This window comes from Puma concolor, chromosome A2 (assembly GCF_028749965.1).
Source record: "Puma concolor isolate L17-30 chromosome A2, mPumCon1.1.hap2, whole genome shotgun sequence".
Taxonomy (NCBI): domain Eukaryota; kingdom Metazoa; phylum Chordata; class Mammalia; order Carnivora; family Felidae; genus Puma; species Puma concolor.
Window position 1 is genome coordinate 21171417 of NC_141668.1, and position 17337 is coordinate 21188753.

Sequence of the window (17337 nt, forward strand, 5' to 3'; positions counted from 1 at the left end):
CTAGGCTTCTTTCCCTATCCTGCTTCCCCTGCTTTTAAATCTAAGATATATTAGAAGAATGATGGTCCGCAACACTAAGACAGACTATAAGCCTGTTTTCCCTTGAACTGTTATAGGCATTAGTCATATATTTGCTAGGTTCAGCTGACCTAGTGCTTGATTATATTTTATTCAGTATTTATCCAGATGTGTCTTGCTATAATCAGTCAGTTCATGGTATCTTCTCTTCAAAGCACATCTTTTTAGATGCTGATGTTCATGGTAGGGGATTAGGGAAATCCACGTCCAAAAAAAATTCTCATAGACATGTGAACTTTGAAATCTTAAAGAGAATGGAAACTCCAGGGATTGGATTTAAATTCTGTTCTTAGGTATTTGGCAGAGTAGGAAGGTAATGAATGAAAAAGTAAAAGCAATGTTATGTAAAATTTGTGGGATTATTTTTTTCCTGTGTGTCTACTTTCTTTAGAAGGTAGTAAGAAGTAAATTCCCTCAGGGACCAGTAACGTGGTTTGCATGTCAGTTTTCTGTTCTAGCAAAAATCTGTGTTAGCTTAGTGTCTTGGATAAAAGTAATGAGACAAATCGTCACCCAGGGGTTTCCTTATTGATGAAAAATATTCCCCCTCTATTCTGTAGGGGTTTTTTTTAGAACCCATTTAATTTAAAATAATACTATTTCAAGATTACTAGAGAAATAAAAAATTTAAATTTCAAAAAAAGAACTGATATGAAAGACTGGAAGCCTTTTGTACTAAACAAAACTAATTTGAAAAAATATAAATTCCTAGATTAAAAGTGATAATATTATGTATTTTTTCTGCGTGTATTTAGCCCTTATAATTCAAGTTCCTCTATAATCTTAACAAGAGTATTTTATTTTCATTTGTATAATTCATTCAGTTTATTTTGTTATCGTTTTTCAAGTATATATTTTAAGATTTTTGGAGGCATTTGTGTTTAGTACTGCATATTCACTGAAAGCAAAGATTTGTAAGTATAATTAGTAAAATTTTAGCCCAGAATTTAAAAATGTTTTTTTTCTCTACCCATTTATATTCTAAGCAATTTATCGCATGACTGCTAAAAGAGGTATCCATATCAATAGCTGAGGTCACAAAGAAAATAAGACAGTCCTTACTTCTTGGGATTTGCCTCCTAGTAGATGTAGGCTAGTAAATTACACCAGGCTACGGTGTCATCGGTGTTAAGTGGAAGGTGAAAGAAGCAGTAGAAGCAGCCAGTATGGGGTCAGTGGGGTCACCAAAAAGGGAGTGGTAGATTCCACCCTGAACAGAGTTAGTGAAGCTGTCTAGAGAAGGTTACACTTCAATACTTAGCTCAACTATTGAAAGATGAGTAAGTATTTTCCAGATATATAGGGATGGGTGGGACTTTGGGAACAGAGCATGTCCAAAATCAAGAGGAGCATGAGCAAAGACGTGAAGGGGCGTGTCTGGATCAAACCCTGAAAGTGGCTTGGTCAGGCTGTGGCAGTCTGAGGATTGAAGGCTAAACGGCAGGCAGAAACCTGACCCAGAAGGACTTGCCTGTTGACCTTGCATTTTATTCAGAAAGCAGGAGGGAGAAATATGGTCTCAGATTTATATATTAGAAAGAACCTTCTGGAAGGCAGTAGTAGAGGGGCAAAAGCTAAGAGACAGACTAGCTTGAATCCAGGATATGAGTGATTACAGATTAATGTGATGACAGTGAGTACAGAGAAAGAGGACTAGACTGCTGGGTCTCGAACTGTGAGACTGACCAGATATGGGCATGGAAGAGAGAAGTCAGGGAGGGCTCTCAGGTTTCTGATTCGGCCGACTGGGCTGAAGAGTATCGGTGCCATCCACCTGGTTTAGGTGTGGGTTTGGGTGGGAATGTTACAACGTCCAGAGAGGCTCGTGGTGGTACCAGTTACTGCAGCTCATTTCATAGAAGTCATTTACGTTACATGTATTTTTATCATGGGAACTATTTTGGTATCTTTTTTTAAGGGCTGAAGAAAATTACTTCTCAAACTTCGCTTCTACATTTGCAACATTTACATCTTATTGAATGTTTTATCCACTCTTTAGCCTTGATCTTTATTCTGATTGAAGAGCATTTGTCTCACGGGTTCCGGTTTTTGTTTTCAGGCGGTATGAGTTTCATCCTGTCTGTGCTGATCTGCAAGCCAAAATTCTTCAGTGTTACCGCCAGAACACCCAGCAGACCCTCAGCTGCTCTGATCTGGCCAACCAGTACATGCGCTGTGTCAATCAGGCCAAACAGGTGGGTGTGCAGGCCAAGCTTACTGGGGCACCAGAAGGAAGCAAGCCCAGCATCGTGGGGCAGTGGTAAGGACTGAGTGGGCTAATGTGTGTGGAAAAGCTTTATAAACCAAACTCGTCCTCATCATCAAGATTTGCTCTAACACGTCCATTACGTGCTAATTAACCTCCATCCAGGTGGTTGTGGGAAGAGTCCATATTCTCCTTATATTTAACTCATTTATTTGCAGGAAAGAAAAAGATTCTTACTAAAATAATACTTTCTCCAGTTGCTTTGAACTTTTGTCATCCACTGTATGGTAATTGTATCCACAAGGTCATTGCCCCATATTTCTGGGCCACTACTCAAAGACAACAAGGAGGAAAGATACAAGTTAAAGGGTCTGTAAGCAGCAAGTACTCATGCAGAGAAACACGAAACATGAAGGATCGACAAAAAAACCTAAAAACAGAAAGCCATCTTTCAAGCCCTGTTCAGTCTTCTACCCATTGGTAGAGCCCGCTGGATTGAGCAGGGAAAGGGAGGCCAGAGATAGGATTTAGGCAACACTTTCCATCTCTTTTATGTTCCTGCAGTCATTCTCTTCTCTTGAGCCCTCATTCCAGAATAATACGATGTCCACAGGACATGTGTTTTCTCTAATTCATGTGCTTTACAGAGCTAATGATAAACACTGAAGCAAATGATCATTTCTGGCAGGTCACATAATTGCCCATCATTTAACTGGTATAATAGTTGGATATAGGTTGTTCTGACAGATAGAAATTGTTGGAAACCGTGATTCTTTGTGCTGACAAACTCCCTAGAGTTGACCTTCTGACCCAACTAAATCTAGTGTTTGAGTTACACAGCATGCCTTTCTCCAGTCTAATTTGCTGTAGTTATAATAATGCCACTTACTGTATATTTCTAACACTATAAATACCTGATATTTACGGGAGGGTTAGTATTATCTGGGTAGCTAGAAAATAACATCAACACTAGTGGAAGAAAATACAATCAAGACTTATTAAAAGCCTCCGTTTTCTTTAAAAGCCTAGTGGCTTGAGGCTTTTGCTGTTTCTTGCTTGAAGCACCACCCGTGTGGCTCCTAGTAGCATTGACAGCGATTCTTTTCTTTAAAGGTCTTTGGTAGAAGCAACGTCGCTAATGTTATGTTAGTACATTTCATTTGTCAAAAACAGCTTCCTGATATGCTCTTAACAAGCCCCAACCTTCACTACCAATACTAACTGAAGTACCTGGGACCTGCAAGCTTGACTCGTGGATTTTTCTAACTTGATATTAGTGCCATATCGAGGTGGGGGTGGCGGTCAGTGCAAAGAATGGCTGTGACAAAGTGTATGTCTCTACCCCGGCATCCAACAAGCATGCCTGTGTGCGCAGTGTGATTTGTAACATTACTGAAGTGGCGACTGAAAGGGTGTATGCAGTTGCCACTCCATCATGCCCGTCTGCACCTGGCCCCATGCCGTCAATGGCATATATTTATAGAATAAAACACTTTGTGAAAACGTCACATATGCCACACAGTACAGTAGGGCGTTCACACTGGGCAGATCTGGGTGTGTATACAAGCTTTGTCTTTTACTAACCCTGTGACCTTGGGCATTGATTTTTCTCATCTGCGAACTGGGGTGATGTTATCCCCAGTGTTGTGAGGATTAGGTTTATATGAAGTATCCAGTAAATCTTATTTTTTCCTTTCCTCAGTTGTATTATTGCACGTTGAAACCACTGAACAGATCATCTCAAAGCACCAACTTATTACTAGTGATTCCAAGAGACCCCCCTCCCCCAATCTGCAATATAATTTAATATCCTTTTCAGCAGGTGTGTTTTGAGGTACTTGTTGTTTTCACAGCTCTTATATTCAAATATTAGAGAGTGTATAGCAGGTAATAATAATGAAAAATAAAAATCTAATATAGAGATAGCTGTTCACATGACATTTTTATCCTAAAATGGGCAACACTGTAATGGGCAAGAAACAAGCACGATGATACCTTGTATTTCTGTAGGACTTTAGGTTTCAAGGTGATTTCACATCTATTCTCTTCCTTCTTTTTATGACAACCGGAGATGTAAATAGAGATGCTTTTATTTTCACTGTTTTACAGTTGAAAGAATCAAAACCCAGGGAAGTTGTGACCATAAATGTAACAACTAGACCAAGATATGCCTTGCCATAAAAACAAAAAGTTTTAAAATGGCGTTTGGTTTTTGAGTTGGGTGTGAGAAAGGACCTCCATTATCCACTAATACAGAAATAAGGCAGTGAGAGAAAATGTGAACGATAATCACGAAGGGAAGAGAAGAAACACGAATAACAAATTAAGTAGTAATAGAGACTTAAGGTAACAAATAAGGTGGGATTATAAAGGCCATGAGCAAAGGTATAGCTCAGCACCGCCCTATCTTTAGAGCATGCTCAAATGGCCACAGGGCATTAATAATCAGTATTTCATGAGCACTTTTCCTCTAATACTACCTTTCCCTTTCTCTCAATGTGAAATTAGTCTAACCTTGTGACTCCCACTCTGCCCATTGGTAGAAGGGGCTTCAGCAGTATAGGGTCCTAAGTGTCAATTGTAGCAGATCCTGACTCGTTACCTCCCCTTCTTATGTTCCCTTGTTAAATCCAAAGAACAGGCTAGGCGTGCTAATGTGGAAAATGGTCAACATGACAGCAACCCATTAGGTTGTGCTGTCCATTTCCGGCGCAGTGCAAGACTTTTCCCCTTGGAATAATTCCAGTAGCGAAATCCACTCCATTTTTAAATGACTCATAAGATTGGGCTTTCACTGGTTCCCTTGAGACATTGTTCTATAGACTAATAGATTTCACTGATTGGAAAATTTCCGGATATTCCTTGGCCTTACTTTTCCTTTCTCCAGCCACTTATTCACATCAGTCTTTCTTCAGCTATTCTTAAACAATTCCTCATGGGTTCATATGAGACATTTAGATTCTTATTTCCAGTATATTAAGTTACATGTTCTTCATAAGGGTAGAGAGATAATAAATTGCTATAATTATTATTTCTAAGACTTAAAAGCTACGGGCCAGCTATATGAGGTATATCTTTTAAAAATGTAGGACGACATTGATTGATAGAGTATTGTATCTTTTATTTCTCATACCTGCTCAGCTTCAGAGCTTTCTATAAACTCTCCAAGATTGTATGACCTGATCTTACCATTAAAACCTGATTCCTATTCAATCTTGGTTCACCTACCTTACAGGAGACTACAGAAGATGGGAGAGAGATGGGGAGCCAGTGATGCTTGCCACTAGTGGACCAAAATGGACCCAAGTTCTCTTTGTCAAAAGGCAAGGAAGGGTATAGAGAGGGCCCCTCTCAGATCTGCATTGCTGTGTTCCTTGGGATCCCCCACCACCTTGCTGTTTTCTTGCAACATCTGGCTGCTTGGGGGATAGCATTCTTAAGGGGCAATTCAGAGCATTCCAAGTGTTTTCCCACCCCTGCTGCTGACAGAATGGTACAGAAGCTGGCTGGCCTCAGGGTGAACATTCTGTATTCACTGGAAGGCAGGGTTTATGGGAAAGACTAGCTAATCTAGTAGCTAAGTAGCTGATCTAGTCATGGTGACCTGGGTTTCAGTTTCTTCTTTGGTAAATTGTGGGTTTGAACCAGGTGACCCATGAGGACCTTCTAGCTGTGATACGGTGGCACTAATTCTACTTCCCTGCATGAGAGCAAGAGGCCACGTGCCCAGGAGCACACGTTTATGAGCACATTTCAGTCAAGAGACCTGTTGTTCGGTCTAGGCAGCACCGCTGCTTTGGGGACCTCCAGCACTTGTGCCTCTGCCTCTTAGATTTTTTTGTCAGCCTTAAACTTTCACTCCAGAAGAGCAGCTGCCCTTCTCATTGGCCTGCCTGTTGCCTGGCCTCCCACAGCCGTATACCCTTTCCTTGAAGCTCATACTCCTGACAGCCCCAGGGAAGCCAGGGTGGCAGAATGAACTAGGAGGGGGTAAAAACAGTTTCTCTAAGGCAGTGTACTGAAAAACAGCTATCTCAGCACTGCCTGGCAGAACGTAGCCTTCCAGATAATAAACTCCATTAGAAAATGCAGGCTCTCTCCCTCTAGCCGGCCTAGGCTCCCATGTGCAATGGCTTTAACCTTGTCCACCATGGATCATGGGTGGTAAAGGGAGTGTGGAGACAGAGCCAGGAAGCCAGGTCAGAAGAGCCGAGGAAGGACGGGGACTGAGAGCAAGGGCTGGACCCAGGAGATGTCAAGGGACAGAGGTCAGTGTGGAGCCTGGAGTCAGATGATGGAGGCCAGTCAGAGGGTAAACCATAGCAGAAGTGTAAATCAATAAGTGGGCAGTGGGTCAATAGCCAAGTAAGCAACTTAGTTGAAGGAAGGATCAAAATGAGGACATCTTGTAAGTGAGGCGATCCCCACCTGAAGCCAGTGCTTCCTTCTGGCATCATTGGGAACGTCAGAGAGCCACCCAGCTGTAGGGGGGGAGCGTGAGGTCAAGACCCTGATAAATGAGGCTGGGTCTTAATATGAAGTTACTTAAGCCCAATGCTAATGCACCCAGTTCTTCATTTCTAAAATACAAATGACGCCTCCTATCCATGGTTAGCCTCCAAAATTAAAAACTTAAAGATCGGTGCATATGATGGAATTTTTCATGGCAGGAAGCATCAGCCTTCTTTTACTAATTTTTCTTTCTTTCTTTCTTCCTTTTTTTTTTCTTTTTACATAATTTTTTTTAACATTTATTCATTTTGAAAGGCAGAGAGAGACAGTGCGGACGGGGGACGGGGGGTTGGGCAGAAACAGGGAGACACAGAAACAGAAGCAGGCTCCAGACTCCAAGCTGTCAGTACAGAGCCCGGCACAGGGCTCGAACTCACAGACCACGAGATCACGACCTGAGCTGAAGTCGGCCACTTAACCGACTGAGCCACCCAGGCGCCCCTTTTTTTTACATAATTTGTAAGTTTATTTATTTTGAGAGAGAGAGCAAGCAGGGGAGAAGCAGAGAGACAGAGAATCCCAAGCAGGCTTCCCAATGACAGCCTGGAGTCCAGTGCAGGACTTGAACTCACAAACTATGAGATCAAGACCTGAGCCGAAATCAAGAATCAGATGCTTAACTGACTGAGCCACCAGGTGCCCTGGAAGTGTCAGCCTTCTTAAGGACATCGTGTTTTATCTCCCCCCGTAGTGGGTTTATGTTAGACCAGGGCTCAAATACTTCCCTGTTATTGGAGTGTGAAAAAGGCCTGAAACCCAGTAGTCACTGTTGCTTTTGAAATCATAGTTCAAAAAAACCCAGCACTAGAGTAAGCTGTATTCTCTCATTGTTTTCAGACAGACTGTAAATAACATCCGAATGACTTAATAGAGCTGGACAGAGCTTAGTGATCATGTGACCTAATCCCATCTTTTCACTTGGAAAAAATTTGCACTCAGAGTTTTGGTGATCATCTGCACATGGGGCAGAGTCCAGACCAGCACAGCCCATTCCTGATGCCTAACCCAGGGTGCTGTTTTCTATAATACCAGGTCTCAGACATGGGGGAACATCAAAATCAGCTGGGGAGTATATTTGAATGCACTTGCCTGGCCCCATCCCTGGAGATGATGGTTCAGAAGGTCTGAGGTTGGACCTGGACATCTGAAGTTTGAACAAATTCCCCAAGTAACTCTGTGCACCACAGTTTGACAAACACAGCTCTAGAGCACATTGGCCTAAACTGCATTCGAGGCCTTCGACCTTCAGAGGTCCTGCTAATAAGAATAAGTCTTTGTTTTCCCTCTTGAGAGTTGAGGGGCTGCCACTTCCCATCACTGCCTGTCGGGTCCGAGCCATGTGGCAGAGCTCTAATCAGACCAACCCTGGGAACTGGTTCCTGGTTTAGCCTCAGGAACAAATTGGAAGAGGTCTTGGACAGAGGGCAGGAGCCTCTTAAAATGAAGTTATTTTCTCCCCTTCTGTTCTCTCCTTTGAAACGGTAGGTAGCCCTGGGTGAGGAGCTGGCAGGAGGGAGGAAAGAGGCACTGAACCAAGGCAACACGGTCCCCTGACCAGCTCGGGGTTGTAGCTAGATCCTCTTTCGGCCCTGCTGCTTCAGTCACCCTGCTCTCTCCTGACCCACAGCAGGGGCCCCTCGCCTGATGTGGTTCTTCTGATGTCCACACACACCCACCTTCAGGGAGCACAAAGATAAATCAAGAAGGTTCATTCCCTGGGAAGACCTATGGGAGCATGTTTTTATTGTGTTTGAAGGCTTCTTTGTCATCATCACCTAATGACATGTATTAATTGCCGAGCTGGGTTGCTCATATTCAGGATGACACGTGGGTGTTCCACAATAGATTTCCCGTCCTTCGGTGGGGCGACCCTTCGGATTTGGAGTCACATCGAAGCAAACTAAATTCCAAACTTTAAGTGTGTTAAACCAGTCTCTTCTATCATAGGAACCCTTCTATCATAGGAAAGTGGTTTCAAAACCAGTTTCTGAGACTAATAGACACTTTACGATGTTTTCTTTTTTTTTAATCTGGGTTTAATAGAAGAAATATTACCATGGTAATAGACTCCTTCTTCCTAATAGGCATTTCTTTTCTAGTGCTTATCCTTCAAGAGCTAGAACCGCAGTATGTTAGTGTTTTGTCTATTATTACAGCAAGTTGTGTAAACAGTTAATTACCTGTAACTTAATTTGCATATTACACAGAATATATGTCACGGAAGGAATGAAACCAGATCCATGCATGAAGCAGGATAAAGAACAGCCCTTGCTGGTCAGGGACAGACAGAGAGTGAGAACACAGTAAGTTAGCTAATCAGATTTTCAGGTGGTCAGGAGTGTGCTCGGTGCACGGGCAAGGCTCTCTGTGCTCCTCATAAATTGAATTTATTGATTACTTTTGCTTCTATCTCAGAGTCTCCTCACTGTGTCTTCACCACTCTCTTTCTTTTACTCCCACTTTTCATGTCCCTCCTTGGGAAAAACTCAGGCATACCCAGACACATTCCCATTTTAGTTCTCCCCTGTAAGCCTTTCCCGCTTCCATATCCAGCTTCAGGGGGGCTGTTGAAATCTTGGCGAGATGTTGGGTGAGCTCAAGAGACAAGCACTCTGAATGGTATCTTTAAAACACACACACACACACACACACACACACACACACACACACACACACACATTTTTATTCTCTTCATGGGTATTGTTCGGCAATCCAGGGTTGCCATAATTCTTCTTAAATATATTGAGACATCCAGTAGCTGACACACGGCTGTGATAGTCAACCCCTTCAAGAAAGCTATGATTCAGAAAACAGTTGATGAGATGACTGTGTAACAAAAATATTTGAGGAAAACAGTTAAGATCATATTAATAAATGGAAATGACAAGCAATCTTTGGTCTCCAAGGGCACTGCTCTTGTCTGATGGTGCGAGCTTGCAGCTGTTCCTTCCTCGGTGGCTGGGATCAGGAAAAGACTTGGGGAGAGAGCAGTCTTGATGCCTGAGCCGTCCCCTCCTTTTGGTAGTTTACCCAGCTGTTTTTAAAAGGGGTTTCTGCAGGCCCATATACGTGAATGATGAGCAAATGCGAGGAATTTCTTTCTCCACATTAAGATGAAGTGTTAGCAGTTCCTTAAATGAAGGAAGCAATTTTTTTTATAACTTGCAAATCTTCTCCCTGATTCTTCGGGGAATTTCCTATGTTAATTTATGCAGTGTTAAATTTATGCAGCGTTGAAATTCAGCCCAACAGCAGCTACTTACAGAACCGATACAGAGATTGTGGGAGAACCTATAAGGTGACACTAAATGACACAGACCTTTCCAGGCCTTGGGATCCCTCCAGCCAGAGGTCCTCAGGCCTGGGTTTTGAGCAGGTTTTATTGCATAGTTACAATACAGTAATAACAGGGTGTTTTGCCAGTCTAGTTTTTAAAAAATTTTAGCTTGACGTTGTATTTATTGCTGTCTCTGACCAAGTGAGCAGGTTTTGTACCGACCTCTGCCACCATTTGGTGGCATCTGAGTGCCACTACAGTTTATAGCCTGTGTGTAGACCAGCCCTAGACCTTCCCTTGTTCTTGTGTCTTCAAGGAGCCACCCGTGGATTAGCTGAACTGCTGTGCTATCTTTGAAAATTAGAATTTTAATACATGTAGCAGGCCATTCTGTGAATGTGGTGATTTCTCTGTGTTTTGTACTTGCTCCAAAATGTTCCTGTTCGTCTTTTTGTTAGACTGGCCCACTGATCCTCAAACCAGCCATGGCCTCGCTTGTCTCTCTTAAATTTAAGAGAGTCCAGGGGCGCCTGGGTGGTTCAGTTGGTGGAGCGTCCAGCTTCAGCTCGGTTCATGATCTCGTGGTTCATGAATTCAAGCCCTGCGTCAGGCTCTGTGCTGATAGCTTGGAGCCTGGAACCTGCTTCGAATTCTGTGTCTCCCCCTCTCTCTGCTCCTCCCCTGCTCACACTGTGTGTCTCTCTCTCTCAAATATAAGTAAGATTAAAAATACATATTTTTAAAAAATTTTAAGAGAGTCTGAAATTCTTACATAATCTGGCTAAAAAATTACCCTTATGTATTTGGATGGCGTTGCAGGAAGAATAGTAAGATTCATTCCCTAGACTCTGGAAGAACTCTTTAGCTATTGCTTTAGTTACATTGTGGTCAGTGCGGATTATTTTGCAACATTTGAAAAGAGTAACACGTTGTCATATAGTGATTGTAACCATAAGACCTAAACTGTAGTATGAGGCACAGCCATGTAATCTTGACCAGGAAGATAATTGCTTAAAGTTCCCATTGGTATGTTAAAGAAAGTAGTGAGTGTATAACTCCAAAGTGCAAAATGGCATCACTCATAAAGTGATCATTTTCTTCGGTAATTAAATGCCTTTCGATGGGCTCGGTATAAATCTGCTTCATACTGACTTCTATTTTATATTAACGTGTGATGTTGTGGTGAGGTCATCTATATATCTGGAATCCATGGTTTCCTGTCCAAGTAGTTGGACATGTGGTTGTTGTCTCATACAGATCAAGCCTCAAGTGGGTGAGGATAAATGAGATGCTGTGATACTGGGACATTGTCTGGTCTGACTCTTACATCGTAGGTGCTCAACTTTTAATTTTTCCAAAGGATGCAGAGCTTATGTGAATGCTGGGTTTAAGAGAGAACTCATGTTTCAGTGCTTGTTTTCCAGACAGCTCTGCTGAGCAATCCTCTGCTTTATCTGTGTTGTCTTTCCTGTTTTCTCTAGATGCATCTGGCTTTTCTAATTTACTTCCTCCTTGAATGTATCATCTTTATGACCATTTCTATGTGTTCTCTCTAAACTCGTTTGCCTGCTTTCATATCTGTTCTTTTGTGCTCTGTGGCCATAGCCTTAGAAATGTGTAATCCAGGATGAGTTAGGATTATCCTTAGGATAATCTATCCATCCTGTGCTTTTGTGACCCAACATGCTCTCTTATTTGTCCTTCCACTCTTTCTGTTCTGCTCCTCTATTTCAGTCATCATTCTTCATCTTTGGCCTTAAATCTTTATCTCTAAAGACTGTTGACATCTCTTTTCAAGTTTGCAACTTCCTTCTAGACATTTCCATCTGGGATTTTTTACAAACCCCAAATTTAAGTCACCTTCCTCATTCCCAAACTGGCTCCTCCTACTGTTTTCTCTTTCTGTTGGTGGCACCACCATTGTCTCTGTCACTGAGGATCACCATACCTTTGGTATCGCCACCTCTCTTTTCCTTCCCCTGTCTTTTTATGGTTCTCTCCATTTCTCATCCCCACCCTTGCTTGATTCCTAATCTGCCTCCACCCTGGTCTTCTTCACTCCAGACTCTTATCTCTTGGATCCATTAGGCCATGGACATCAGGGGAACCTTCCTAAATGGCATTTTCCTATTTAAAGACATGTTGGATTCTCAGGTTTTTTCCCAGAGGCCAATAGGAAGTATCTTTGCCAGGCTTTTCCTCTAGCTCTGCTCATCTCTCTCCTCTGCCCCCCACACATACTGGGCTTTCTCCTACCTCCGAATTGTTGCCGCTGCTTCCTGCCCTCACCCCTCCTCAACCTACTCCTGGACCTTCTGTCTAGCTTCTGAAAGACTCTGAAAGATGGTCTGAAAGGTCTCTTAGAAGCCTCCTCTGACCATCCAGCTCTAGAGAGTTCTCTTCTTCTGAATGAGGCAGAACCACTCACTCCTCTTTTAAACTGTTACCTTCTCTGGAAGGATACCCAAGAAACTGGGAAACAGGCGGGAGGCAAAAATTATTTTTTCTCTGTATTCTTTTGTCTTGAATAAATACTTGAATCTTGAATTTTATACTGTGTGTATGTATTACTTATTCAATAAAATCAACTTTTAGCATGTATTTAGCAAGTAAGTTTTTTAAAATAGCCAATTATTACATTATATTACACCTTAATTTTCCATGGGCGTGTCTATTGGTTTCCCTGTAACACCTCACTCAGTCTAGTGATTACCTAGTGGGAACTCAGTTAAGAGCTGAGTGAGTAAATGGCTGGAAGCATGGGGGATCTAGGGAAGAAGGTGTGAACAGATGAGGTAGAGGCAACCTAGCCTCTTCTTCCTAAGTAAATTCAAAACTAAATGGGAAAGCATCACTTTTGTCTTTTAAAGCTTCCTAAGAATGGAGAGAGTATATATCTTCTGTCCTCTGGCTAGTTAGAGAGTTTTAATCTGATACTTGAGAATTCTTCCCACTTACCACCCCCTACCCCCATTCACAAAAATAAATAAATAGAATATAGGGGCCATTTTTGCAATTTGGGAATAGATACTTATCTTCGTAGCTCCATCCAGCATTATGAACTCATGAACGTCTGCATTCTGCCTGGAGTGAGCAGAGATTTCTGGGAGAGATTCTTACCTTCTCAGAACCTTTGGGGTTTAACCTCCACTCCACCCCAGTCCCTGTGGCCACCAGAAATACTCCCACACATTTCCAGATGTCCCTAGTAGTGAGAGAACACACATGTCCGGCACTCCCAACCCCCGACCCCGCAGTCCAGACCATGCTCACTCTTAAGGTTCAGCTTGGTATGGTGGTGAGGGTGGGGTCATTTGGAGATTATACATGATTAAGCAGTGGTGTTCTTTAAAGGTAATAATATTTTGAGACCATGGAGCATACACCTTGTTTTTTCTGTTTTTGAGTAGATCTTTGAAAAGTAATACAAATAGTACTAAATAGTTACTGCCATTTTTCGGTCCCTCCTGCTAAAACCCATGTTTTCTCTTTCTCTTGCAGAGCATGCTTGAGAAGGGAGGATAAACTCAACTTTTAGAACAAGCAAAACTCCTCAACGTTAATTCCAGAGGCGGAACATTTTTTTTTTTTCCTAGTGAGAAAGTAACCCATTTAAAGAGAAGACGATTAAAGAGAAGCACCAGAGAGCAGATTCAGCCGAAGCACATCCCAGTTTGAGTAGCTGCAGTGTGAAAAGCCGAGGCCTAGATCAGGTATCTGCCAGCAAGGACACTGCAGTGTTAGTCAACCCATTTATGACCATTAAAAGAGAAAGGCACCCCCTCCACCTTTTTAACTTTCTGTTCTTACCAGGCTCCATGGTTTGGTGAACGTTCACCAAACAAAGCTGGGGTCTGGGATGGTGGGGGGTGGAAGAGGGGACAAAGGTAATTAGAGTGGGGAGGTGGGAGGGGCACCAAACCTCCCTCTCCGCCCAGCGGTGCTGGGTAGAATTGTCTAGGCTGTGGCACGTTGTTTCTCTCTTGTTCCTTTCTCCCCTTACTATATAAGAGCTACTTCATTTTAACTTATTATAGTGATCATGTAAGTAAGACAAAAAGGAGAGAAAAATGTACCTCTTTTACTGGAATGATGTTTATGATTACAAGTGAAATAAGGCATTTTTTATCCTCATAAAGGCAACCTTGGCTTATACAACCTCTTCTCGATCATGAATACTGACATCTTTACTTCACTCACTATCAATAATAAATATATTTTCCGACGAAGACTGGCATTGTAGCCTGGGGCCTCGCGTATTCCTTTCGTTGGGTTAGATGCTTATGCATAAGGGAATTGAGTTGATTTATATTGTTATTAATTTGCATTTGTGCTGTACCTTTCCTCTAAAAAGCTCCAAAGCACTTTGCAGAGCCTCAGACAGTCAAGAGATTCTTCTAACTTGCCTCTCAGCTAGGTAGGATTCAGTAAGATCTTTACAAATTGCATGAACCTTCCTGTCTATGGGATGACTTAAGTCACCCCGCCTGGGGCAAGAACTAGGTTAGATAAGCTCGGTTACTAATGTCTGACCCTGCAATACTATGAAAATGTTAAAACAAACAAACAAACAAAAAACCCCAAAAAACAACCTTGCAGTTTTTCCTCTTTCCAGTTTCATTGAAACTTCTTGATCCTAACTTCTTTTTCTACCAGAGGATTGGTGCTTCCATCGTGGATTTTGGTAAGTTGGAAGTTAGTGTTCCCACAGAAGCATTCTAATGGAAAGGTCCTTGCGGGATACACATGGAAAAGAAACTGCCAGTGCTCCGTGGGGTCACCTAAGTATCTTTTGTCATGTAGAAGTTTTATTCCGTTTTTATTTTGATACAGAAAGCGAATTTAGCAAAATGAGTAAGAATACAGGCTCTGGAATAAGGAGCATCTGTATTCAGATGGTGGCTCTGCTTCCTACCACCTTGGGACTAACAAGTCACATAAGTGTACAGATCCTCTGATTCTTCAACTGGAAGCAGATGGGAAATTGAAGAACCTGCCTTGTAGGCTTCTGGTGAACAGTCCGAATGCTTGCCACATACATTCAGTCCGAATGCTTGGCCCAGTATATGTTGTTGTCGGTTTGTTTGATTACTTAGTAAACAGGTATTTGGAGTTGGGAGCGTGGAAAGAATATCCACATTCCCAGATTGCCTTTTACTTAGAGGCAGTCAGGATGAACTCATGTTGGGAAATTTCAACCAACCCCCACATATGTAAGTGTGGCGTCTTCGTTCCTCTTAATTCCCGAGTTGGCTCCATTTGAATGGCATCTTCGTGTACCCTTATGGACACACACTGTGGACCTGATGTTGATTCTGAGTGACGTTGGTGACTCTCCTACCATAATCGCTGAGAGGCTCTGTGATTACTGTTTAATGAAGGTTTGGGGGCTTTGTTTGTTTGTTTGTTTATTTTTTTGTTTTTGTTTTTTATTTTTTTTTGCTTTCTTAATGATGCAGAATAAGTTGAACTCACTTAAGTGTGAATGGAGGAAGCATGGGTAACTTGAGCAGCACATTTGGCCGCTGTCAGGATGGGATCCAGGTAACTGCCTGGGAAAAAGATAGGTACACAAAAACAAGTATTTATGCAGTGACTTGCTGTCGTGTTTGCAAATCAGCTAACTCACAAACTCCCTCCTATACTGTTTTGTTTTGCAATTGAGAGCCAAGAACTTGGCACATCCCAGGCTGCCAGTATTGTCGCTGGCAGAGAAATGCAGCACTGAAGAATCCAGCATTTCAAGCTGGTTAAATACAATGAGAACGGGAGGGTGGTTTGTCAGATTATTAATTTATTATTCTGATAAACATGACAGTACAAGGGGGAAAGATACCACTTTGGGGGAGATAAAAGAGATGATGCCTTTTCTGCACCTTTGGAGAGCTCCCTGCTGACTGCATCACAGCTCTGTTCAGGTCACTGTTGACTTTAGGACAGGTGCCTGGGAAGAATGTTGTGATTTATGAGCATCGTGGGAGTGACCTGCTCCAATCAGTTTCTCCGTGAGGTAGAGCACACCTTGAACCACAGTAGATGAGCTCTCAAAATCAAGAAGAGTAGAGTATCCTAAAAGTTGGTCACAGTAGCAAATGTCTTCTAGAAGACAGCTGGGTCAGACCAGTACAAAGTCCTCTCTTTGAAGAGTTGGTAATCTATTACAGAAAACTTGCCAACATGTGATAGCTAAAAAAAATTATTGACTAATTGTCATTAATAGCAAATGTGGACTGCTAAAAGCCAGATGCTTGTGGCCTGCTGGTCAACCAGTGAGACTCTGTAGCAGCTCTGAGTTGTATTCTGCTTAGAACTGAGCAAGCAGCCAGATGGCTTTAGTTTCTCTGGCTTAGGAGCTGAGAACCTGTGGTTCTTAGCTTGATGTCTTTTAACCCACGTATATAATTGCTTTTGCCAGAAACTCACAGGATAATTCTCTTTTCCCCATTTCGGTGAGCTGTTGGAGCTGACCCTTTCCAGATTTAAGAATTAGAGCAGGTGAAGAACAATTGAAAGGGTAGCAGTAACTTACTGTGATTCAGACCAAGTGAACTGAAAACCAGGAGTTTGTTTTGAGTTAATATTCTTGAAAAGCTAATACTTTTCTTTTAGAGAGAGAGCGTGTGAGTTGGGGAGAGGGGCAGAGAGAGAGAGAGAGAGAGAGAGAGAGAATCTCAAGTAGGCTCTGCCCTCAGCATGTAGCCCGATGTGGGGCTCAATCCCACAACCGTGGGATCATGACCTGAGCCAAAACCAAGAGTCGGACGCTCAACTGACTAAGCCACCCAGGCGCCCCAAAAAGCCAATACTTTGAATGAATGAGTTCATAATCCATTCTGTCACTGAGCTCCTACTTGGGGCTTCATCCCCTTCTCATCCATTTCTCTGCTTGCCCCCCTCTGTCTTTTCCATATGTGTTTCCTCTTCTAGCTTCTTCTGTCTCTTTAAACTTCTCTCACCCTACTTGGCCTTTCAGGTCCAGCTCCTGGGAGGTGTTATTATGAGAGTGCCGAGGGCATTATCTTGGGGGCAGAGTCTTGGGCTCTTACTCTGCTTCTGCTGCTCTTGCCATTTGGGGCAAGTCATTTCTCAGGTTTTTCACTGTACCGTCTCTCTGTGTCTCTGTCTCTCTCTCTCTAGACATAGACATAGATAGATAGATATTTCTTGTTGTATTCTCTGTCTGTCTGTCTGTCTGTCTCTCTCCAGGTATTTCGAGCCTCAGTATTGCTGGAAGAACCACACCCCTCCTCCCCACTCCTCTCCC

The 17337-nt window shown here is 42.5% G+C and overlaps 1 protein-coding gene across 2 annotated transcripts in view; it reads left to right on the forward strand.

The window, feature by feature from the left end:
- CHCHD3 (coiled-coil-helix-coiled-coil-helix domain containing 3) overlaps positions 1 to 14310 on the forward strand; it is a 283193-nt gene extending 268883 nt beyond the window's left edge. For both annotated transcript variants that reach the window (XM_086689810.1, XM_025929858.2), the window contains 2 exons: positions 2138 to 2273; positions 13575 to 14310. In XM_086689810.1, the coding sequence (XP_086545936.1) occupies positions 2138 to 2273; positions 13575 to 13598 (160 nt within the window). In that variant the 3' untranslated portion in view covers positions 13599 to 14310. The remainder of the gene's footprint in view (positions 1 to 2137; positions 2274 to 13574) is intronic.
- Positions 14311 to 17337: the final 3027 nt, after the last annotated feature.